The following is a 26,718-nucleotide window of genomic DNA, read 5'->3' as shown; positions in this document are numbered from 1 at the left end:
TGCACATTTACTATAGGTTTTACAATTGAGGATCAAGAATTTCATTAAAAACTATCTGCTCAATATTTGATCTTGAAATCTGCTAGAATAAAGCGGCAAATTTTATTCATTTCTCAAATACGTAGCCTTGGTTTATTTCAACCTTTTCGCTATCTCACGAAAATAATGTATACAGGATTTACAGATATTATTCATTGTCAACGTCAAAACTGTCATTTGTGGTACATTTATTTGTTTTTTGTAATTTTCTCAAATACCGAAAGGCCTAATTTTCTTGAAATTTGCATATTTCGTTTATCACAACAACTCTGTTATCTTCAATGTCAACGAAAATTTATCATGCCAACATCATGAGGAAGCCGATACAAAAATAATATACCATATATGCCAAATTTAATGGATGAAGATGTATCCGACGTGTTAATAAAAACGTGCGACACAGACATTTTAATACTTATGCTCGGCAACATCTCCGCAATAATCATTTAAAAATCTGCATGGAATATGGCAGCAACAATTTCAAAAAATGGATAAATGTTTCTGAATTGTATGAAAAACTAAGATCCTCGGTATGCCAATACCAGGATTTCATGCATTGACCGGTTGTGATTTTAACCCGTCGTTTTTAAGAGGAGGAAAAAAAAGTCCTTTTAAAATATTAGAAAAATATCATGAGTATCAAAAGGCATTTGCAGCGTTAGGAAGTGTAGAAATAATAGAGAAGAAAGAAGATATTTTTCCAATACTTGAGAAATTTGTGTGCCAAATGTACGGATCAAAATGTCAAAGTTAGGATAACGCACGTTATGAGAAGTTCCTTGCCACATATGACACGAAAAATATCAACATATTTATGCAAAAAATAATAAGTTATGATTCATCAAATCTACCTCCGTGCCAATGCGAACTGCAACAACAATTATTAAGAGCTGCATATATTTCAAATATCTGGCGGAATAGTCATTTAAAGGAACCAACGTTTCTTACCCCTGAAAATAATTGTTGGAACTTAATCGATGGTCACTACGATTTCAATTGGTTTGAGGGATATACGGTTCCTGCGTCTGTATACGACTTACTTTTACAAGACCCTACTAATGCTGATACTGCCGAAGCACAGTCAACTGATACTGAAGATTACATTTCAGGTAACACACAGTTATTTGATTTAATAAGATTCAATATACAGTCTTACGTAATTGAGCGCGATATTCAATTCTTAATAACATTATTAATTAATTAAAATATTTTTTTCTTTTCAGAGGAGGAAAACGATAACAAAGAGTCAGATTATGATGGAAGAAGTAGCAGTGAAGAAGTATCAGATGATGATGATAGTTAATGTAAAAAATAATGTAGATTACAAAACAATTAATAAAAAATATTGCATCTATAATTTTTAATTTTATTTAATGACATTCACACTATATGCATTCACGTTACGCCTCTTACTCGCACGCTCTCAGCATCTTTCCCCTCGCCTGTCAAGGTCTTATGCTGTTCAGAACAGCCTGTTATTGTACACATTTATTTGAAAAGACTTACTCAAACACATACTTAAATTTCAACTTTACAGGAGAAAGTTTATTTCACCCCCTAAACTATGCACCTTTCAATTCACCTGGTAGATACTTTTGCTTACTAAAATCGCCTGTCAATTTTTTCCATAATTATCAATAAACAAACTAAATTGTATTAAATTTTGAAGCTTACAGAAGTAAGTTTTTTTATCTTATTTATTTTACATTTTAAAAAATAAAAGGGCTAATGGCGTGCAGGGCTGATGCCTGCCAGGTCATTGTTGTTGGCCTTGGTGTACTATGACTCATCACTCCACAAATTTCTAGCCCTACAGAAAGACTGTTAGTCGGAGGGTTCACTAGCTCTCCTAATATTACATCCCACTTAGATGTCTCATCTAGAGCTCAAGCTTTGGCGTCAATTTTGCAGGTACATTTACTACAGGTTTTACAATTGATGATCAAGAATTTCATTAAAAACTATCTGCTTAATATTTGATCTTGAAATCTGCTAGAATGGGGCGGCAAAATTTATTCATTTCTCAAATAAGTAGCCTTGGTTTCTTTCAACCTTTTCGCTATATCACAAAAATAATAATGCATACAGGATTTACAGATATTATTCATTGTCAACGTCAAAACTGTCATTTGTGGTACATTTATTTGTTTTTTGTAATTTTCTCAAATACCGGAAGGCCTAATTTTCTTGAAATTTGCATATTTCGTTTATCACAACAACTCTGTTATCTTCAATGTCAACGAAAATTTATCATGCCAACATCATGAGGAAGCCGATACAAAAATAATATACCATATATGCCAAATTTAATGGATGAAGATGTATCCGACGTGTTAATAAAAACGTGCGACACAGACATTTTAATACTTATGCTCGGCAACATCTCTGCAACAATCATTTAAAAATCTGCATGGAATATGACACCAACCATTTCAAAAAATGGATAAATGTTTCTGAATTGTATAAAAAATTAGGACCCTCGGTATGCCAATACCAGGATTTTATGCATTGACCGGTTGTGATTTAAACCCGTCGTTTTTAAGAAGAGGAAAAAAAATACCTTTTAAAATATTAGAAAAATCTCATCAGTATCAAAAGGCATTTGCAGCGTTAGGAAGTGTAGAAATAATAGAGAAGAAAGAAAATATTTTTCCAATACTTGAAAAATTTGTGTGCCAAATGTACGGATCAAAATGTCAAAGATTGGATAACGCACGTTATGAGAAGTTAATTGCCACATATGATACGAAAAATATTAACATATTTATGCAAAAAATAATAAGTTATGATTCATCAAATCTACCTCCGTGCCAACGCGAACTGCAACAACAATTGTTAAGAGCTGCATATATTTCAAATATCTGGCGGAATAGTCATTTAAAGGAACCAACGTTTCTTACCCCTGAAAATAATGGTTGGAACTTAATCGATGGTCACTACGATTTCAACTAGTTTGAGGGAGATACGGTTCCTGCGCCTGTATACGACATACTTTTACAAAACTCTACTAATGTTGATACTGCCGAAGCACAGTCAACTGATACTGAAGATTACATTTCAGGTAACACACAGTTATTTGATTTAATAAGATTCAATGTACAGTCTTACGTAATTGAGCGCGATATTCAATTCTTAATAACATTATTAATTAATTAAAATTTTTTTTTTCTTTTCAGAGGAGGAAAACGATATTGAAGAGTCGGATTATGATGGAAGAAGTAGTAGTGAAGAAGTATCAGACGATGATGATAATTAATGTAAAAAATAATGTAGATTACAAAACAATTAATAAAAAATATTGCATCTATAATTTTTAATTTTATTTAACGACATTCACACTATATGCATTCACGTTACGCCTCTTACTCGCACGCTCTCAGCATCTTTCCCCTCGCCTGTCAAGGTCTTATGCTGTTCAGAACAGCCTGTCATTGTACACATTTATTTGAAAAGACTTACTCAAACACATACTTAAATTTCAACTTTACAGGAGAAAGTTTATTTCACCCCCTAAACTATGCACCTTTCAATTCACCTGGTAGATACTTTTGCTTACTAAAATCGCCTGTCAATTTTTTTCCATAATTATCAATAAACAAACTAAATTGTATTAAATTTTGAAGCTTACAGAAGTAAGTTTTTTTATCTTATTTATTTTACATTTTAAAAAATAAAAGGGCTAATGGCGTGCAGGGCTGATGCCTGCCAGGTCATTGTTATTGGCTTTGGTGTACTATGACTCATCACTCCACAAATTTCTAGCCTTACAGGAAGACCGTTAGTCGGAGGGTTCAGTAGCTCTCCTAATATTACATCCCACTTGGATGTCTCATCTGGAGCTCAAGCTTCGGCGTCAATTTTGCACATTTACTATAGGTTTTACAATTGATGATCAAGAATTTCATTAAAAACTAAATCTGCTCAATATTTGATCTTGAAATCTGCTAGAATAAAGCGGCAAATTTTATTCATTTCTCAAATACGTAGCCTTGGTTTATTTCAACCTTTTCGCTATCTCACGAAAATAATGTATACAGGATTTACAGATATTATTCATTGTCAACGTCAAAACTGTCATTTGTGAAACATATAAGTTTTTTGTAACTTTCTCAAATACCAGGAGACCTAATTTTCTCAAAATTTGCATTTTGCTAGAGTGACTAGACATATCCATCCCCAACTCCATAACGCATCCTTTAGACACAAGTTCCAATAAGTTGAAACTAAAATACAATTTACAACTAATTGTCAGTTACTTAACCTCAGTGGGGTAATAAATTCAAATTTGAAAAGCCAGACAGCCGAAACTCGATTACGTCACACAAGTGAGGTCGGGTCTATTAGTCGGCACACATCCACCAACTCCACAAGGGAAAAGTCAATTCATTTAAATGGATTCCCGCGGGACGTCGTCTCCGAGATCGCATTTTCCTTGAGTTAAACTAAAATACGTCGGGACCCTTCATCTTCCTGCAGGATCATACATATGTATATAATCCAGTCTTAGTAAACATCTTTTTCGAGATATGGCCTGTTTTTTGTCGTTATTTTTGTTCTGCCTATATATGAGCCGGGAGATGTTTTATTCAAAAGGAAAACACGACGTAATGCGATATAAACGGGCTTGTCGGGATGTTTTAAGATGATGCTTAGAAAAGGCAAAAGACTACACGGAATTATTCAATTTTGCCTTTTCTAGGCGCTCAGGAGTTAGAATTTATAGGGAATAAAGGCGGGTGAGTCGACCATCTGGCAAAATTCCCACTAATTCCATCAAAATCTTCTTGTCTTGCATTTTGTACCAGGTCTGCATGCACATTCATAGAATGTACTATTAGGGTACATACATAATAGATTATTGTAAGCTATAAGGCCGATGTTCGACCGTCAGTATATAAGATATGCCTAAAGCGGGTTAAGTTGGTACTCGAACCCGGTTCCACCTAAGGTACTACGTCGCCCCACCCGACTCGACTGAAAGTTTAATGTATTCAACGGTCTCGGTGGGTAGATTATGTGCCCGAAGAGTGGGCAAACCAGAATCCGAGGCGGCTGAGACTTATCTCCTTGGTACCTTTAAAAGATAATTTAGTGACAAATATTCAGCGATAAATTTTACGCATTATATGTGGATAAAAAGTTCGAATGCCTCTGGTTTCGTTACGATATGCTGTGGCGAAAGTAATATTTTATTTTTGCATTGGCATATTGCATCTTTCGTATTTAATTCAACAGAAATCAGCAGAGTCAAGAATTTTGTCGAATATTAACCACAAAACACCAAAGTATAGAAAAGTGGTGGTTGCATATAAACTGATAGAAATTCATCTGACAGATCAGCTAGCGTCCTCTCTCTTGGCAACGGATACTGTTGTAACTAACTTGACAATTTGAGGTGTCTAATTGGACCAATCAAAATGGGTAGGAAAGCATGGCCAAAAAAGGCGGGAAATCAAATTTCATTTAATTTCTTAATTTTGTTATTTACTTAAGTCCTTTTTAATTAGGTGTTATTTTGTTAGCATCAAATATTGATTAGAATAAAAAGAGAACTCTTCAGTTTTATTTTACCTACCTAAATGAGTTGATTTACTGCAAAAATCAACTAACAATAGTGTACTACATATCACCAATTGCAAATAAAATAATGTTTTTCTTTAGTATATTTTTTATTTAATTTTATTTATTTTAATAAGCAAGAATTAATCTAACAATGTTTAGACAGTGTAATATCTAAAGAAACAATATATCTATTCACAAAACAAAATAAAGTATTTAAATTAATAGAATTAAAATGGAGGGTAGAATTAAACTATCTGAATAACTTCTATAGTTAAAAGTCTTAATAAAATTTACATTGCATATCTCTCTCCATGTCTTTCTCCATGTTTATTAGAACCATTTGAAATATACATACTTTTACATGAAAAATACTTACAGTTAAACAATTTTTTGATTGTGGAAAGAAAAATAAGAGGCCAGATTTAAAAATTAAATAATTGAAAGGTGATATTTTCTCATTGAAACTAACTGAAGTTGACAATTAACAAAGATAATAGTAATACAAAAAATCACAATTCCTTACCAGAAATCTGGAATTGCTGAAAATTATTTAAACCATTACTCCTGATATTGAAAAAGAAGAAAAAGAGTTATTCATAGTACCATCCAGCAATCCCAACCCACACTTCCAGCATAGATTGAAATGAAAAACAAGCTCAAATTCCCAAATGATCCCCAAGGAGACTAGACAACACCATCGAAATAAAGATCTACAGGGTGATTCAAAAGTAAGCGGCATCCTTTCAGGGGCGTAATCCTTGTATGAAAATAAGGCAAAAAGTTCGTATTAATATGGGTCCGAAATTGCTTCCTGCCCCTTTGAATAGGACCCCTTGAAGACAATTTTTTCTTTATAACTTTAAAACCCTTTAGAATTAAATTTTGAAAATTGGTGTACTGCAAAAACATTTCGTTGTGAATGAGATTCTAAATTCAAATTTTTTAAATTTTATTCAGGTGCGTCACATGCGGGGGTTGGTAAGGGTAAAAACATCTCTTTTTCTTTTACTCCTTAGGTTATTGTGATTTTGTTTGAAAATTATAAAATTTTAGAGTCTTATACGTAAAAAAGGTACTCTTAGTTCAATTCGATAGAGCGTACTATTTACGAGAAAAGCGACTTTGAAAATGTTCTGATTGCGTATGTTTATTGATGAAAATTAATTCGCATTACGATCGACAAAAAAGACACTTTTTACTCACATTTTAATTAACAATTTATAGAAAGTGTTCAAAATTATTACCATTCGCGTCACGGCAAGCTCTTAATCTTTTTATTAGATTATGGTGCACACGTGGTAGAATTCTTGGATTGTTTTTAATTGTCTGAAATCCTTCCTTTATCCTTTGCCTGAGAACATCAATATTGGGTATAGGGCGGGAATAAACTAGTTGTTTTAGGTATCCCCATAAATAAAAATCAAGGGGGTTTAGGTCAGGAGACCGTGGTGGCCATGCCACTGGACCTCCACGGTCTATCCAGCGGTTTTGATAGGCATGATTTAAATGTTCTCTAGCGAGAATGCTAAAATGTGGGGGAGCACCATCGTGCATAAACCACATTTGTGCTCGTAATTGAAGTGGTAGATTTTCTAATATTTGTGGTAATTCATTCTGTAAAAATATTGTGTAAATTTGTCCATTAAGCCGTTGCGGCATAAATACAGGTCCTTTTAAATGCCCATCGATTATTCCCGTCCACACATTTAAACTAAACTGCTGCTGATGTGCCTTCTGTACCGTAGCATGGGGATTCTCATCCGTCCATAGGTGGTTGTTGTGGAAATTGAAAATTCCGTTTCGTGTGAAGCCGGCCTCGTCAGTAAATAAAATTTCAAAAGCAACGCGGTTTTCTTCTAGCCAATTAAAGGAGTGTACACGAGGAAGGAAATCTCGCTCTTCCAAAGCCTGAACCCGTTGAATATGATAAGGGTAGAGTAACATATCGTGCAAAATTCTCCATACGGTTGACTGAGAGGACCCTTCTTGATTTGCGATGATGCGAGTGCTCAAAGATGGATCTTCTTCAATACGATCTAGCACGCGTTCTTCTAATGCTAGGGTTCTGGCATTTCTTGGTCGCCCAACAACTTCCTGTCTTTGAAATGTTCCTTAAGCAAAATTTAAGTAGATATTATGCGATATTACTCACATTTTTGAATTTACCTGTTTCCCTTAAATTACGATCTACTCTTGCGAAAACCGTACGGTGTGGCACTCGTCGATTAGGAAATGCCTCATGATACAATCGTCTTGCTTCAACACAATTACCAAATGCTCTTCCAAACATAATGTGAATATCAGCTTGTTCTTGATACGTAAAATCCATGTTTGCTTTTTAAACTTAGAATCACAAAGTACCAAACTCAACAAAGGCAATGCCCTTTTTATTAATAATAAATAGTAATTTGTAAAACACTCTATGAAACTAATTTTACTTTGACAAAGTAAATTGTATTTTACAATGACATTTATCAGTCATTTAAATGCCAAAAACCAAAAAACATCCGCCAATTTCTTTTTAAATGCGTATCCAGTAATTTTATTATGTATTAAACATACGCAATCAGAAAATGTTCAAAGTCGATTTTCTCGTAAATGGTACGCTCTATCGAATTGAACTAAGAGTACCTTTTTTACGTATAAGACTCTAAAATTTTATAATTTTCAAACAAAATCACAATAACCTAAAGAGTAAAAGAAAAAGGGATGTTTTAGCCTTACCAACCCCCGCATGTGACGCACCTGAATGAAATTTAAAAAATTTGAATTTAGAATCTTATTCACAACGAAATGTTTAGGCAGTACACCAATTTTCAAAATTTAATTCTAAACGGTTTTAAAGTTATAGAGAAAAAAATGTCTTCAAGGGGTCCTATTCAAAGGGGCGTAGCTCCCTTAGGAAGCAATTTCGAACCCATATTAATATGAACTTTTTGCCTTATTTTCATACAAGGATTACGCCCCTGAAAGGATGCTGCTTACTTTTGAGTCACCCTGTATATCTTTATTTCGGTGGTGTTGGACTAGAGGTAAGGAGACTGATCTGTATGCTAATCGTGTGGACCCAAAATGAACGAAAAATAGTTTCAGAAAGCTGCCACATCGGCGCTGCTGGTCAGAAGTGTACCTCCTTCTATTCAGTCTCCATGTTTCAGTATATTTTTCGGAGTCGAGCTTATATGTTTTTGCGTTTATTGTTTAATTTAAAGTCCTATTAAAGTGTTCAAAAACATTTTCAAACATAAATCAGTTTGTTTTTACCTCTAAGACTGCTATCTTCCGTGTTAAAATAGTCTTAGAGAGTGACTATTTGACTGACTTAAAAGTTGTCTTGAAGATGCTTATATGCATGGACTGAAGAGGCTTTTGACTATGGTGTTTAGAGTGCTAGTAACTTATAATAAAAGTCATTAGTTTAAATGTTAATTAAATATATAATTAACGTAATTGCTTAGTTTCTTTTTGCCTATAGGCTTAACAATTAATTTCATTTGTTTTAGGTCCAGCATTCCCTGAAAGCTCAGGAACCCAAATTAAAAATCTGCTTAATTTAAAAAAACCATCAAAGTAAATTTATATATGTACAGCCCTACGTATATGCATAGCAAGTCTTGGAGAAGTTTGTACCCACATAATAGCAGTTTTTTATGCAGCAGAGCTAAAGAAACATACATCATGCACTGACGTGAAGTGGGTCTTAGTCGGAACTTGGTCCATGCAATCAATGGAGGAAGCTTCAATAGACTGGGAAAAAATTATTGAAGAAAGGACTGTTATTCTCCATTGAATAGTTCGGAAGCTGGCTAATAGTCAAGATGCTTAATTGAGAATCGTAGAGCCATTTTCGTCACAAATAAATGTGGAGAGAAATCAAAAATATTAGTGATCTATGTAGCTCTCGAAAGATGGCATCAGACATCGAGTCAAAAACCTGGGGATAGAGAAAATTAGAGGAGCGGTACAGGCAAAGAACTGGACGAATAACTTCTTTAAGTTTTAAATAATTATCCAAGTTATTTGTCGAATCCGTAATAGCAAGTCTATCATTATTTAAAGATAAATAAATGTCAACCAAATTCAAATTTTATAACCGAGTTGTATTAATTGCAACACCTGGGACTTAGAAGGATTGAGATCTAAGCAATGCTTCTGAGATACTGAGAGAAGAGTATCTAGATCTTGGTTTAGTTAACCTACAGGTAGTCTAGCTTTGAAGACTTGTAAAGCAGCATATCATCTAAATACAAGTATATTTGGGAAAATTGTATATGTTTTGCGATCGGAAATGTGTACAGTGTGAAAATTAAAGTCCTCAAAATTGGTTCCTGGAAGAACTCAAAAGAGAGTTGCTTAGAATCCGAAAATTTGCCATTAACTTAAACTTTTTATGACCAAATATCTTAAAATTACTATAAGAAGCGTGTGATTTACTTTATCAAAAAATGCTTTTGAGTAGTCAAGGAGAATTGAAATACTAGTCAATTCGCCATTTTCTATGGAATAAAATATATCAACCTGCCATTGAACTACTATATCCTGGTCAAAATCCGGACTGTATTGTCGGCAATAAATTATCTCTTGTTTGATTATTGAGGATTCGTTCTAAAATACTCAACAAACTGATCGTAAGTCTTTTAGCTCAAGTCGGTTATTTATCTTCGGCAAAGGGTCACATGGGAGCATTTTTTTGCAGGGAAACATGATGTTTCTATAGAACAATTTACCAGGTGTGTTATTACCGGAGAATGACACATGCAAGCATGTCAATTCCAATATCGTCATATCCAATAGACTTGGATTTTATTACTAGAAAAGCAAATCTAAAATTAAATGTAGTGACGCTCTTATTGGAGCAAAAATTTAACAAGTCTGAGTCTGGAGCAACTTGAGAAATGCTTACATATCCTCTGCAGATCAAAAACCATTAAGAATAATATTATTACATAAACGTTTAGATCTCTCATAAGCTTTCAGTTTTCTCTAAACCCATTCAATCGAATTTGACCTTCAAGATACCCCTTCTATTCTTTCCTAGTTGATGCAGTAACATAATTTCTTAGCTGTTCATAAGCTTCCCAGTCTTAAACAGATTTACTTTTTTACATTTAGTTAAACCTTTACTTATTTTTTTACTAATGGGTGCAGATTTTTTGGGTGCGTGAATATATAAAAAAAGTTTGCGAATGCATCTACTTTTGCAGTCTAGTCAAGTGTAGAAGTATGTTACTTGCTAGACTTTATCAACCATTTGTTTTAAGCTATAAGACTGCAAAATGGCTGAGAAGTATCAATATTAAAATTTGCAATACAAATAAAATTGTCACATTCGGCAAGAAAAGTTAAAACGTTCACCTCAAATTCGTAGTCAATACATACAACTGGTTTAGAAATAATAGAAAGAATTGATCACTATGGGATATTGGACAGGAAATATAGATCCGACATAAAAAACTAGCGTAGCTACATATGCTACAAAATGCTACATATTTCTTATCTTACTTTATGGATACTGTTGGATCGGTATTGCAAAAAGATTGATTGGGCCTTTGAAATGTGGGTTAATTGTTATATATTCAAGATTTCCTGGACTGATAGAGTACGGAATTCTGATGTCTTGCTGCTTCTACATACAACCTCCGACATAGTGGAACGAACTGGAATACTTCGAACATATTATGGGGGCCAACAAATACAGTTTCCTTTAACATTGCCAAAAAAAATACAATTTCCAATAGATCCAGTCTGTAATTTACAGATGACATATGGAAAAAAAATAAAAAGGTTCTTCTTTTGGCACTCAAATCACTTCCTAATGATACAACAAAGACCAAAAAATACCTAAAAATTAAATTTCTTTGCCATACACAAGGTCCCATTACCAAAAACGCCATAAATAAATCCAATTATTTCCACTGGACTGTCCATCGGGTCCGAACAACCTGCCCTACTTGGACAATTTTAAATCGGCGGTCCGCGACTCAAATCTGAAAATCTCAACGTTACATCATCACGATTTTATAAATCTAATTTAAAATGCATTAAAACGGTCGAGACGATTTTTTTTTCTTATTCCCCCGTTCTGCACCAAATATGGTTCGAATCCAGCTGGGTGCAAACCGGCAGACAGAAACGTTATTTGTATTCCATTATGGGCACGATGGAAAATCAGTGAAACAAACGATTTTTTATTAGGAGGGGAACACTCGATCGTTTGTTTATTAAAAATCATAATTGAACCGGAGATGAAGAGCGGATAAGGCCGAATGCGGACTTGCTTAAGTGCCTTTTTATCGTTATAATAAATTGTTATTGTGGTTTTACCACTGAAGTGGAATTAATCATTCATTTCTTCTGTGGGCGTTAAGGAGTTTAAATAAAACACCCTGTAAATAAAAACAAATGTACAGTTAGGTCCATAAACAAACCATACCAATTAAAATAACAATTGAGCCTAATTGAGTGGAATGTAAGTGAGTACCTTTCGTGTTTGTAATAAACACACTTGTATGTTTCTTTGTGTGCTAATAATCGCATATCATAAATAGAATAATGTGAATATTATGAGGGGTGGTCATTTGAATACCATACAACAGGCTCAAATTGAATTAGTCAAGAGTTGATTGATCATCACTGAGTTAGGTGAGACAGATTTTTGCGGTTTAAGGATAAATATACAGGGTGGCCCATAGAAAACAGTCCAGCAAGGTTTGGAGCCCTTTTAAAAACAAATAAAAAAATGCTCGAACCCGTCGATTTTTGGTCGATTCTGGAACCCTCCAGTTTGTTGTCACTTTTTCCACTAATGATGTTATACTATTTTCAATAAGTATGAATGTTTCCAAAGACATTCGGAATTATTCTCGATATTTGTCAGGATATAGGGTTAATTCGGAAAACAAATGATAAAATTCTCCGTAGCTTAATCGTTCACGAGAAATTTCATGTACCCATTTCTTTTTTTTACTTTTCATTTTTTTTATATACATATATCGTAAAAATTAATTTTCTAATAATCGCTCGCCCCCGTCGACTTTTGATTTTAGAAAAACGATTTTTTGTTTAAATTTTTAACCCCTTAGCGGGGGCGACATTCACCCTTATTTTTTCAATAGGAAGGTATTGTGATATATCTTTTGAAAGGGCATTCAATTTTCTTTACAATAGCCCTTTGTTTTTTAAATTTGAGCTACGCATCGCCAAGCAATGGAATTCTAAACATTTTACTGGATATTTTAGATGTGTAAATAAAAAAATGTTTTTAAACTATCAAAAATCGGTCAACAATCCGACTTTGTTGTTGCTGAATTAGTTATTGAAAAGTTGATGCGAATTAGTTATTTTTGTGCTTTTCTTTCGATTTCATAAAAATGGTTTATTCTATTGCAGAGAGAGTTGAAATTATTGAATTATATTTTACAAACGCAAACTTTGTTTAATGAGAGACATGCAGATAAACACGTACATCATGGTTACATCCTAGAGTTAGTGGCAAAATTTCGGGAAACTGGTTCGGGGGCAAATAAAAAACGGAATATTGAAAATCCAGGGAGAAATGAGGCAGTAGAAGTCGGGGTTCTCGGTGAAGTTAGTATGAACCCTACATAAAGTACCAGGAAACTTTATGTACCGAGAGTCTCGTGAACCACTGTACAGAGAATAATTCTAAAACATACTAAATTGACCCATATAAAATTCAACTTCTTCAAGAATTAAATGAATATGATAACGACCGCCGTTTGCTTTTTAGTGAAATAATGTCGGAACTAATTTCAAATAATCTTAACTATCTTTTAAATGTTTGCTTCTCAGACGAATGTTCAGTTTTTCTCAATGGTACTGTTAATTTTCATAATTGTCGGTACTGGCCCGACACGAATCCAAGAATCTACCATGAAGTTCATACTCAACACCCTCAAAAATTAAACGTTTGGGTTGGTATTTTTGGTGATCACATAATTGGACCATTTTTCTTACCGGGAAATTTAAATGGAGATACGTACTTAGACCTTTTGGCGAATGCCGTTAACCCAGCATTGATTGAAATTATGGAAAATGAACTACCATAAAGAAAATGCGATATTTCAGCAAGACGGGGCTCCTCCCCATTATGCATTACCAGTACGGCAGTTTCTGGATGAAACGTCTCCTGATAGATGGCTTGGGAGAAGGAGTGCTATCGAATGGCCCGCGAGATCACCCGATTTATCTCCTCTTAATTTCTTTTTGTGGGGACATCTTAAATCGAAAATGTATGCCACCCAACCTGAATCGAGTAACGGAGCAGCATCATTCACAAATAACAGCCGGTATTCTTTAAAATGTCCGGGAACACTTGGAACAGTTACTGTACTATTGTATGGAGGTAAACGGAAGACATTTTCAACATTTAATAAAATAATGCGTAAGTACTAATCAATAAAATTAAATTAGGTTTCTCTGGAATCCGCAGCTCAAATTTAAAAAACAGAGCGCTATTGTAAATGAAATTGAATGCCCTTTCAAAAGATGTATTACCACAGACCCCTTGCCATTTAAAAAATAAGTTGAAGTTCTGGGGTAAAAATTTAAACAAAAAATCGTTTTTCTAAAATCAAAAATCGACGGGTGCGAGCGTTTTTGTTTGGTAAATCAAGAACCTCCGAAAACTAGCGCTAAAAGTATTAAGCAATGGTATTGTTTCAAAATCCTCGACAAGCTGTCATACTGCGAAAACTCAAGTTAACAATTTCAAATTTGGCAGTTCTAACTAGAATAAAAAGACCTTTAAAATAATCTTGACCCTCACTCTTATTTAAGATTTTAAGATGCTTGCAACCCCCGCCAAGGGGTTGACTTGTTGTTTTTTGAAAAAAGGCCCCAAACCTTGCTGGACTGTTTTTGATAAACCACCCTGTATAAAGAACCTAAAATACGTATTTTTTATAAACGTCTTTTATTTTAAACAGTTGACCCAATATTGACGCCTCTGGCCCTAGATACAGGAAAAGTTACACCAACCACAAGTCGGCTTAAAAAATCTTTTAAAATTTGTTACATGATTCACTTTCTAATTGAGAATTACTCTGATGCTCGTTCACTTTTTAAAATCTTAAAATTGGAGTATTTTAACTTTGTATTCAATCTCTCTAATTATCCAGATCTACTCAGTAAGGTTTGCTTTAGTGCACCTGTTTGCCAACATAAAAACCGTCAGTTGTTCTATATTCCTTGATAAAAAACTAACTATTATCAGAATTCTTCCTTAGTAAGGATGATTAAGGCTGCCAACTTTCACTCATTCTAATTTAGACTTTTTGCAAAGAGTTTGCAGTTATCCAAATATAATAATAAAAATAGTGTAAGTTACTAGGATTGACTTGAGGTTGTGTGTCGTTTTACAACATTTCATATTTAATATGTTGCTAAGTTACTGCATAAGTACGTATAACATCATATATTAGCTTAAATCTGTAACATCAGGATAATATTTTCGAATTTTGTCAGTTTGTTTGTATGAAAAATCTTGTCAAACGCCTTGCTTATACCTTAGTAAATAGTGCACCAAACTATATCATGTGACCCATCATACTTTTTAAAATTATGCATAGAGTTCGAAAATAAAATTGGATTGTCCTATAGAAAATAACGAAATTATTAGCAACTTTTAGGATAAGGTTCAACTTCTTGTATCTCGGTAACTACTTATTCAAACTACCATCTGACCCATCAAACGTCGTAGACATGTCCAAAGTGTTTAAAAATATATAAGGTGTTTCATATGAAATAACATAGGAACGCATATATTTTTAGATTTTAAGCAGGTCCATCTACAGGGTGTTCCTTAAAGACGTGCTAATATTTAAGGAGGTGATTCTCGGATTTTTCTTAATCGATTTTTCGGAAAAACTTTTTTAAGAAAAAAAGTTTTTATGAACATTTGTCCTAAACGTCTTAACTTTTGAGATACAGGGTGTTAAAGTTTAAAAAAAAATCAGTAAAAAAATACTGAAATTAAATATTTTTAGTAAAAAAAAAAGAGGTCGAAAAAATACTCGATTTCGTAGTTCTGCTCGGATTTCCTTATAACCTGGTATTTTCGTGATCTACTTGATGAGAACAATCCGCTGGTATAATTAGTTCGAATTCGAAAAAAAAAAAAATTCTGAAAAAAATCGATACGGGGGGTATACCCGAAAAACGAAAAAACTCAAACTTTGAAGGCTGATATCTCGGCTTCTGTGGGAGCTATCGGAAAAATTCCAACGGTTTTGTCTTAGTTTCGTCGTTCTGAATTCAACGAGACCATTCGCAAGGTCGTAGCTTTTACGATAGCCGAGATATGGCATTTTTGATGCCCATTTTTGGCCTCAAAAAGAAGGTCGAAAAAATACTCGATTTCTTAGTTCTGCTCGGATTCCCTTATAACCCGGTATTTTCGTGATCTACTTGATGAGAACAATCTGCTGGTATAGTTAGTTCGAATTCGAAAAAAAAAAATTCTGAAAAAAATACCCGAAAAACGAAAAAACCCAAACTTTGAAGGCTGATATCTCGGCTTCTATAGGAGCTATAGGGAAAATTCCAACGGTTTTGTCTTAGTTTCGGCATTTTGAATTTAACGAGATCATATGCAAGGTCGTAGCTTTAATGATAGTCGAGATATGGCATTTTTGATGCCCATTTTTGGCCTCAAAAACGAGGTCAATAAGTGACAATTTCCGAATTTTCAAAGTGCTCTCATTCCCTTATTTCTGATCGAATCCTGTTATAACCCGGTATTTTCGTGATCTACTCGATGAGAACAATCCGCTGGTATAGTTAGTTCGAATTTGAAAAAAAAAATTTTCTGAAAAAAATCGATACGGGGGGGGGTATACCCGAAAAATGAAAAAACCCAAACTTTGAAGGCCGATTTCTCGGCTTTCATGAGAGCTATCGAGAAAATTCCAACGGTTTTATCTTAGTTTTGGCATTTTGAATTTAACGAGACCATCCGCAAGGTCGTAGCTTCTATATTAGCCGAGATATGGCATTTTTGATGCCCATTTTTGGCCTCAAAAACGAGGTCGAAAAAATACTCGATTTCTTAGTTCTGCACGGATTTCCTTATAACCCGGTATTTTCGTGATCTACTCGATGAGAACAATCCGCTGGTATAGTTAGTTCGAATTCGAAAAAAAAAATTTTCTGAAAAAAATCGATACGGGGGGGGGTATACCCGAAAAATGAAAAAACCCAAACTTTGAAGGGCGATTTCTCGGCTTCTATAGGAGCTATCGGAAAAATTCCAACAATTTTGTCTTAGTTTCGGCATTTTCAATTTAACGAGACTATTCGCAAGGTCGTAGCTTTTATGATAGCCGAGATATGGCATTTTTGATGCCCATTTTTGGCCTCAAAAACGGGGTCGAAAAAACACTCCATTTCTTAGTTCTGCTCAGATTCCCGTATAACCTAGTATTTTCGTGATCTACTTGATGAGAACAATCCGCTGGTATAGTTAGTTCAAATTCAAAAAAAATAATTTTTTCTGAAAAAAATCCAAACGGGGGGGTATACCCGAAAAATGAAAAAACCCAAACTTTGAAGGCCGATTTCTCGGCTTCCATGGGAGCTATCGAGAAAATTCCAACGGTTTTATCTTAGTTTTGGCATTTTGAATTTAACGAGACCATCCGCAAGGTCGTAGCTTCTATATTAGCCGAGATATGGCATTTTTGATGCCCATTTTTGGCCTCAAAAACGAGGTCGAAAAAATACTCGATTTCTTAGTTCTGCTCGGATTCCCTTATAACCCGGTATTTTCGTGATCTACTTGATGAGAACAATCCGCTGGTATAGTTAGTTCGAATTCGAAAAAAAAAAAATTTCTGAAAAAAATCGATACGGGGGGTATACCCGAAAAACGAAAAAACCTAAATTTTGAAGGCTGATATCTCGGCTTCTATAGGAGCTATCGGGAAAATTCCAACGGTTTTGTCTTAGTTTCGGCATTTTGAATTCAACGAGATCATATGCAAGGTCGTAGGTTTAATGATAGCCGAGATATGGCATTTTTGATGCCCATTTTTGGCCTCAAAAACGAGGTCAAAAAGTGACAATTTCCGAATTTTCAAAGTGCTCTCATTCCCTTATTTCTGATCGAATCCTGTTATAACCCGGTATTTTCGTGATCTACTTGATGAGAATAATCCGCTGGTATAATTAGTTCGAATTCGAAAAAAAAAATTTCTGAAAAAAATCGATACGGGGGGGGACACCCGAAAAACGAAAAAACCCAAACTTTGAAGGCTGATATCTCGGCTTCTATAGGAGCTATCGGAAAAATTCCAACGGTTTTGTCTTAGTTTCGGCATATAGCCGAAATATGGCATTTTTGATGCCCATTTTTGGCCTCAAAAACGAGGTCGAAAAAATACTCGATTTCTTAGTTCTGCTCGGATTCCCTTATAACCCGTTATTTTCGTGATCTACTTGATGAGAACAATCCGTTGGTATAGAACCATGCATAGGCGACCCCGCGACTTTATTTGCGTTAAATAAAGACGCGTTACGGCACTTTTTTACTTCCGTTTACTTTTTAAATGCGTTAAAAACATGAGTATTCCTTAAATTATTTAAATTTTTTAACTTTTCATACTTCTTGTAATAAATCTGATCCCTTGATTTGCTTGCAATCGACGAACACATTTTCACACCAGATTTTTAGGGACGTTTGTAGGACGAAATTGTTTTTATTTTTTTAACCGAAAACCAATTGTCAAACAAAAAAAAACCAAGAGATCAAATTTGCCAAAAAGTGATTGGGGATTTTAGAAATAATTTTTTTTTAAGAAAAGGCAGTGGCGTAGTATTTTTTTCACTAAAAATATTTAATAGAAGACCTGTAGGGACACCACTGGCAGAGAAAATATTTTTTTTGTACATCAAAAAATGCGTTTTGATACATAGAATACATGTACTAAATTTCATAAAAACTTCTACAATATTGTTTAAGTTATTATTAAAAAAACTGATTTTTTTTTGAAAACTTTAACATCCTGGATCTCAAAAGTTAAGACGTGTAAGACATATGTTCATACGAACTTTTTTTTCTTAAAATGGGTCCAGGAATCACTGTCTTTAAGAAACACCCTGTATAAATATGACGGGCCGAATAATAGCCCTTTTCAAATCCATCTAGCACCGACATAACAAACTACTCTAGCACAAATTCTTTGGTTAAGGTTCTAGTATCTCGAAAAATATTGCATTGAATTAACATAGATATATTAGACAAGGTTATAAAGCAAATATAGATACGATGGGATAGAAAATATCCCTTTTCCGACCCACCTATCGACATACTAAACCAGCGACTCTGATGGCGCCGCAACAGCTTCGACTTCTTCGGCTAAACAGGGGGGACTTTCGAGCACGTCGATGCGCTTTCGGGAGTCAGTTTCGTACGAAACGTCGTTCCGGGCAGGGAGTATCGACGCGCATTCGATTCGCGTCGCTTTTTTCGCTCACGTAATATAAACCAACCGACACACTCGCGTTCTTTGTTTTCTTGTGTTTAATACACATTTAAAAAAAAAATTGAAAAAAACATTACTTATATCGGGTCCTTTGATGTATCGAAATTATGAGGAGTGTTAAATGGTAGTTTCGTGGTTTTTAACTATCGCGATTAAGTGCTTTTTTTAAGATGTTTTGGGAGAAATTAACTTTTTAAGTGGTTTTTGACGAGGATGGACTGTTAATTGTGTTCTTTTTTTTGCTATTGGAAACTTATTGTGAGGAGGAGGATAAGTTAAGGGATACAAGGAAATGGCAGGGTTACGTTGTACTCACTGGGAAATGATTCTCACTTTGCTGTTTTTATCATTTTTGTTTGGAGTGAGATGCGGAGGTACATATTACGGTAAGAAATATTCAACTTACTTATTTCATTTATTGGGGAATTTAATTTAAAAAGAATTCATTAAATCTTAAAGAAAAAGAATACAAGAACCGGATATTGGCAGGATTTTAATGAAATTCTGAACGCAGACAATTCCCTAAAATTTTAAATATAATTCAGTGAATTATGGAAAAAAAGTGTCTATAGAGCAAAAAAAATTACTTTAATAACTCTTATAAAATAGAAACCTTTACATTTTATGCGGCTTTTAAAATTGCTTATAACTTGGCGCCCAACAGTGGGAAAACTTGATGTCGATTGTTGGCGTCCAAACTCGTTAAATTTATGAAAAAACTGTGTTCTAACCTAAGTAAGGCATTTTTTATATTTTCCGGAGTTTAGCTGAAAGCAAGCCATCCAAGAGAAATCTTTTTACATAAATACTTACTAGGAAATCTACATAATTAGATAGAGAAACTTGTTTTTAAAAGAAATATCTTCGCGTTGCACGTAGAATTTAATGACATGATAAAATAATTTATTTTATTAATAATTTATCAATGGATGGACGTTCTGAGTTGTTTAAATGGGTTTTTAGTACTGTTTTAGGGGTGAGAGTCTTGAACTGAAAACTGACTTTTCATTCTTATGTCGCCATCTTACTGAGGTGTTATGGAACTTAGTATTTAAATTATATGTTTTCTATGCAATTAGGTATACTATATCAGAAAAACACGATTTCTAAAAAATCTATGCTGTAATTTAGAAATAAATTGATGATATATAAGAAAGGTGGAAAAGTTTTATTCGTCATCTCAGCCTGTGGTATTATAAAGAATTGTTATTAATTGATATATAACTGTGCAAATTATGCCAGAAAATTACAATTTCCAGAAGATCCAGATACTTATTTAGAAATTAAATAAGGATATAGAAAAAAAATGACAAAATCTTTAGCTTGCAAGCTCTTATCGAATATTTTCTCGCAGTACCTCTTAAATAATTTTTGAGTTAATTACCTAATCACTATAATACATCGGACTAATATCAATGTATTATTCCATAAAATACCAATAGAACTATTTAGAAATTCTAATCAACTTCGGTGGGATTTGTCAAAGGGAAATTGAACTTGTAGGTTTTGAATATATATTTAATAAAGTTTGAGATTAATAACTAATCGATTAGAATCGTTTTTGTCTCAAACCTAAGAGCCATAACTAAGATACTTTAAAATAATGTTTTGGGTACCTCTTGTGGATAATTTAGGAAAAAAATGACAATAAGTGCACAGTTATTAGGCGCAATGCCATGTATTCGAAAACGTATTCTTAGAAACTTAATTTTAAAAAAAACTTTATATTTCATGCGGTTTTTATAATTGTTAAATAGTTTGGCGCCCAACAGTAGGCTTGGTAGGATGTTAATTGTTGTCATCCAAACTCGCTAAATTTATGAAAAAGCTGTATTTTAACCGAAATTAAGCATTGTTTATATTTTGCCACAGTTTTTCATTTTTATATGTTTTTATGGCTTAAAACGACAAGCGATACAAGAGAAATCTTTTTATGTATATAATTACTTATTAGTAGTAGGAAATCTACATAATTAGATATATAAACTTGTTTTTAAAAAAAAAAATATCTTTGCACGTAAGATTTAATAGCATAATAATTTTTTTTATTTTATTAGTTATTTATTAATGGATATACATTCTAAGTTGTTTACTTGGGATTTTATTCTTATAAGGCAATCTCACTCTAAAGTATCATATTTTATGTTTTATATATAATTGGATAAACCATACCAGAAAAATACAATTTCCAGAAGATCCAGACCATAATTTAGAAATAAAATAATGGTATAGAAGAAGGGAAATTTCAATTTTCATGTTTAAATTGAACTTGTAGCTTTTGAGTTTATGTTTAATAAAATTCCACATTAATAATTGACCGATTAGAGTAATTTTTGTCTCATAAATAAGAGCAAAAAGACGCTTTGAAGTAATGTTTTTTGAATATCTAATTGTGGATAGTTTAGGACAAAAAATGACGCGTAGTTATTAGACCCAGTGAAAATCCAGAAAAATCCTTAAAATTTTTATTCTAATTCGGTGGCATATGAAATGTTTCAATAGATTTTTAATAAAAAAAATTTAACTATAGAAACTCTTGTAAAATAGAAAAAATTATATTTTATACAGCTTTTGAAATTTTTTAATAATTTCGGGCCCAACTGTTGAAATGACTTAGTTGAGACGTTAATTGTTGGCGCCCAACAGTGTAGTAAAGCTCGAAACATTCATGAAAAAGCGTGCAAAAATTGAGGTATAATGTGTTTTATATACAATAGCGATAAACAATCCAGACCCTAATTTAGAAATTAAATAAGGATATAGAAAAAAAATTACAAAATCTTAAGCTTGCAAGTTCTTATCGAATATTTTCTCGCAGCACCTTTTAAATAATATTTGAATTAATTAATCACTATAATACATCGGAGTAATATCAATGTATTATTCCATGAAATACTAATAGAACTATTTAGAATTTCTGATCAACTCCGGTGGGATTTGTCAAAGAGAAATTGAACTTGTAGCTTTTGAATACATATTTATTATAAAGTTTCAGATTAACAATTTATCGATTAGAATCGTTTTGGTCTCAAAACTAAGACACTTTGAAATAATGTTTTGAGTACCTACTTGTGGGTAGATTAGGAAAAAAAATTACGATAAGTGAATAGTTATTAGGCGCAATGCTCTTCAATACTTTAATCTATATAAATCTAGAACAAATCTTTAAAATGTTTAAATGTCATTTAGTGGAAAATATAAAAAAGTAATTTCTTTCACAAAAATGTATTCTTAGAAACTCTAAAAAAATTAAAAAAAACTTTATATTTCATGCAGTTTTCATATTTGCTAAATAGTTTGGCGCCCAACAGTGGGTTAGGTAGGATGTTAATTGTTCTCTTCCAAACCTGCTAAATTTATGAAAAAGCTGTAATTTAACCGAAATTAAGCATTGTTTATATTTTGCCACAGTTTTTCATTTTTATATGTTTTTATGGATTAAAACGACAAGCGATACAAGAGAAATCTTTTTATATATATAAACACTTATTAGTAGTAGGAAATCTACATAATTAGTTATATAAACTTGTTTTTACAAGAAATCTCTTCGCTTTGCAGGTAGGATTTAATAGCATGAAAAAAAAAATTTATTAGTTATTTATTAATGGATATACATTCGAAGTTGTTTAATTGGGATTTTATTCCTGTTTTAGGGGTGAGAAACTTAAAATGGGAAAAAAATTGACACATAAGTTCTTATTCTGATATCGCAATCTCACTCTAAAGTATCATTTGTTGTATATGTAATTGGATAAACCATAGCAGAAAAATACAATTTTTAGATGGTCCAGACCATAATTTAGAAATGAAATAATGGTATAGAAGAAGAGAAAGTTCGATTTTCTTTTCTAAATTGAACTTGTAGCTTTTGGGTTTATGTATAATAAAATTCCACATTATAAGAGCAAAAAAACGCTTTGAAGTGATGTTTTTTTTTAATATCTAATTGTGGATAGTTTAGGACAAAACATGACGATAATTTCATAGTTATTAGACATAGTAGTCTTCTTCTGCACTTAAATCGGGACAAAATCCTTAAAATTTTTATTCTAGTTCGGTGGAATATGAAAAGTTTCAAGGGATTTTTAATAAGAAAAATTCAAATATAGGAACTCTTGTAAGATAGAAAAATTTATATTTTATGCAGCTTTTAAAATTTTTTAATAATTTGGGGCTCAACTGTTGAAATGAATTGAACGTTAATTGTTGGCGCCCAACAGTGTATTAAAGCTCGATACATTTATGAAAAAGCGTGCAAAACCTGAGGTATCATGTGTTTTATATATAATTGGATAAACGATCCAGACCCTAATTTAGAAATTAAACGATGATGTAGAAGAAAGGTGGAAAAGTTCAATTTTTATTCGTCATGTCAGCCTGTGGTATTATAAAGAATTAATATTAAATGATATATAACTGTGCAAATTATGCCAGAAAATTATAATTTCTAGAAGATCTAGATACCTATTTGGAAATTAAATAAGGATATAGAAAAAAAATTACAAAATCTTAAGCTTGCAAGTTCTTATCGAATATTCTCTCGCAGTACCTCTTAAATAATATTTGAATTAATTACTCCCTAATCACTATAATACATCGGACTAATATCAATGTATTATTCCATGAAATACTAATAGAACTGTTTAGAATTTCTGATCAACTCCGGTGGGATTTGTCAAAGGGAAATTAAACTTGTAGCTTTTGAATATATATTTATTAAAGTTTGAGATTAACTAATCGATTAGAATCGTTTTTGTCTCAAACCTAAGAGCCATAACTAAGATACTTTAAAATAATGTTTTGGGTAGCTCTTGTGGATAATTTAGGAAAAAAATGACAATAAGTGCACAGTTATTAGGCGCAATGCCATGTATTCGAAAACGTATTCTTAGAGACTTAATTTTAAAAAAAACTTTATATTTCATGCGGTTTTTATAATTGTTAAATAGTTTGGCGCCCAACAGTAGGCTTGGTAGGATGTTAATTGTTGTCATCCAAACTCGCTAAAATTATGAAAAAGCTGTATTTTAACCGAAATTAAGCATTGTTTATGTTTTGCCGGAGTTTTTCATTTTTATATTTTTTTACGGCTTAAAACGACAAGCGATACAAGAGAAATCTTTTTATGTATATAATTACTTATTAGTAGTAGGAAATCTACATAATTAGTTATATAAACTTGTTTTTACAAGAAATATCTTCGCTTTGCAGGTAGGATTTAATAGCATGATAAAAAATATTTTATTAGTTATTTATTAATGGTTATACATTCGAAGTTGTTTAATTGGGATTTTATTCCTGTTTTAGGGGTGAGAAACTTGAAATGAAATAAAAATTGACAAATGAGTTTTTATTCTTCTAAGGCAATCTCACTCTAAGGTATCATATGTTTTATATATAATTGGATAATCCATACCAAAAAAAAATACAATTTCCAGAAGATCCAGACCATCATTTAGAAATGAAATAATGGTATAGAAGAAGGGAATGATCAATTTTCATTAAATTGAATTTGTAGCTTTTGGGTTTATGTATAATAAAATTCCACATTACAAGAGCAAAAAGACGCTTTGAAGTGATTTGTTTGAATATCTAATTGTGGAAAGTTTAGGACAAAAAATGGTGATTATTTCATAATTATTAGACATAGTGGTTACCGCACTTAAATCCGGAAAAAATCCTTTACATTTTAATTATAGTTCGGTGGAATATGAAAAGTTTCAATAGATTTTTAATAAAAAAAATTCAACTATAGAAACTCTTGTAAAATAGAAAAAATTATATTTTATGCAGCTTTTGAAATTTTTTAATAATTTCGGACCCAACTGTTGAAATGTGTTAGTTGGGACGTTAATTATTGGCGCCCAACAGAGTGTTAAAGCTTGAAACATTTATGCAAAAACTGAGGTATCATGTGTTTTATATACAATAACGATAAACGATCCAGACCCTAATTTATAAATTAAACGATGATATAGAAGAAAGGTCAAAAAGTTCAATTTTTATTTCTATATCATCATATCAGTCTGTGACATTACAAAAAACTAAAATAAAATAATGTTTTTTTTGTATAACTGTGCAAACTATGCTAGAAAAATATGATTTCCATAAGATACACATACTTAATTAAAAAAATGAATGAGGAAACAAGAACTTCTTCTTATAGGATATTTGCTTGCAATACCTCCTTAAATTATTTTAGCATTAAATATTCCCTAAGCACTACAGCACATTGGACCAATATTAATGTATTATTCCATGAAATTCTAATAGAACCATTTAGAATTGCAGATCATCTCCGGCGGGATTTGTCAAAGGGAAATTGAACTTGTAGGCTTTTGAATTTATATTTATTAAAATTCTACATTAATAATTAATCAAAGTCATTTTTGTCTTATAAATAAGTGCCTAATTGTGGTGATTATTGAATAGTTATTAGGCGCATTGCCCTTTGGCACTTGAATCTACAATAATATTATTCGTAGAAGTCGTAAATGCCATACAGATAAAAATCTGGTTTTATCTTCTGTGTTTGAGTATAATCGTAAATCACTAAGTGTTTTTTTTAGGGTAACGACGATGTTGATTATTTAAGACTTAATAACCTAAATACACATCAAATAAAACCTTTAAATATCAGTTGTTCATATAAGTTTATTGCTACTAATCAATTATGTATAATTTATGTAATACGGACTATGTACACGATCTGTCACCACAGAAAAAATTTATGAAATATTTTTTACACAAACCGTTAACATTAGTATTTCTCCAAATAAAGCTATTAATAGAAAACATCCCAAATTATATTATATAATATACGTAAAATTTCTATATACAAGTAAACCAAATATTATCTAACCTAATAAGTGTAATATCTCATACAAATATCGCCTATGGGATCCCAAAAGGTGCGCCACGACAGATAAAAAGATAAAAGTGGAATCGTAATATTTACAATCCCAAATAAAAGGCCACACCTCTCCTGATGTGAAATCCTACCTGACATTTATAATATACGTACACGTCTAATAGATAAATGAAACTTGCTCCGGCTCTATTATTTTAATAAGTTCCTTTTTTATATATCGCGAATTATCTAGGCGATATCTATAATATATAATAAACTTGTACAGTATCTGATATCAGCGAGCTGACATGTTCTTGTGTTAACAAGTCATTAAATCTTGACCTCGAACTTTGTTATGAGTTAAACGTGACTGAACCTTAGAGTGTGCGGGTTGGGCTCGTAATACTCTGGCCTCAGTCGAAAGACCTAATCGGGGAATTAAACATAATAAGTAATATCATTATGGGTTTTTAGCATAAATCAGTTGTTATGCCTTAGAGTGAGAGAGAGATGCAGAAATTTAGTTAATTTTGGATTTTGTTGGCATCTGTTTTTGAAAATCTTGGCGAAGATAAAGGAAAAATTAAACTTTTTAAGGATTTGTTAGGTGAAGTACTGAAACGGTGCGTAATTGTATCTTAAAAAGTAGGAGTGCGTAGTAAACATGTAGGGGTTCGTAACTCTTAAATAGTGTACATTTTATAAGCGCAAAACGAAACTAGTGGTGTGTAAAAAAATTACTAATGGATAATCGGCTATATCCCT

At 32.5% G+C, this 26,718-nt stretch overlaps 2 protein-coding genes across 2 annotated transcripts in view; one reads left to right on the top strand and one right to left on the bottom strand.

Moving 5' to 3' along the window:
• Window positions 1–6,732: 6,732 nt before the first annotated feature.
• Window positions 6,733–7,957, bottom strand: LOC126734330 (uncharacterized). Its single transcript, XM_050437904.1, has 2 exons — window positions 7,768–7,957; window positions 6,733–7,712 (listed from the first exon to the last, which is right to left on the bottom strand). Exons 1-2 carry the CDS (start codon window positions 7,928–7,930, stop codon window positions 6,820–6,822), a joined length of 1,056 nt encoding a protein of 351 aa, XP_050293861.1. The 5' UTR covers window positions 7,931–7,957; the 3' UTR covers window positions 6,733–6,819.
• An 11,063-nt stretch (window positions 7,958–19,020) lies between these two features.
• LOC126733796 (roundabout homolog 2) overlaps window positions 19,021–26,718 on the top strand; it is a 293,625-nt gene continuing 285,927 nt past the window's right edge. The window contains exon 1 of the mRNA XM_050437204.1: window positions 19,021–19,489. Coding sequence (XP_050293161.1) covers window positions 19,396–19,489 — 94 coding nt within the window. The 5' untranslated portion in view covers window positions 19,021–19,395. The remainder of the gene's footprint in view (window positions 19,490–26,718) is intronic.

Source organism: Anthonomus grandis, chromosome 3 (genome assembly GCF_022605725.1).
Source record: "Anthonomus grandis grandis chromosome 3, icAntGran1.3, whole genome shotgun sequence".
NCBI lineage: Eukaryota > Metazoa > Arthropoda > Insecta > Coleoptera > Curculionidae > Anthonomus > Anthonomus grandis.
The sequence above is the reverse complement of the archived record's forward strand: the minus strand, read 5'-3'. Positions and strand labels throughout refer to the sequence as shown.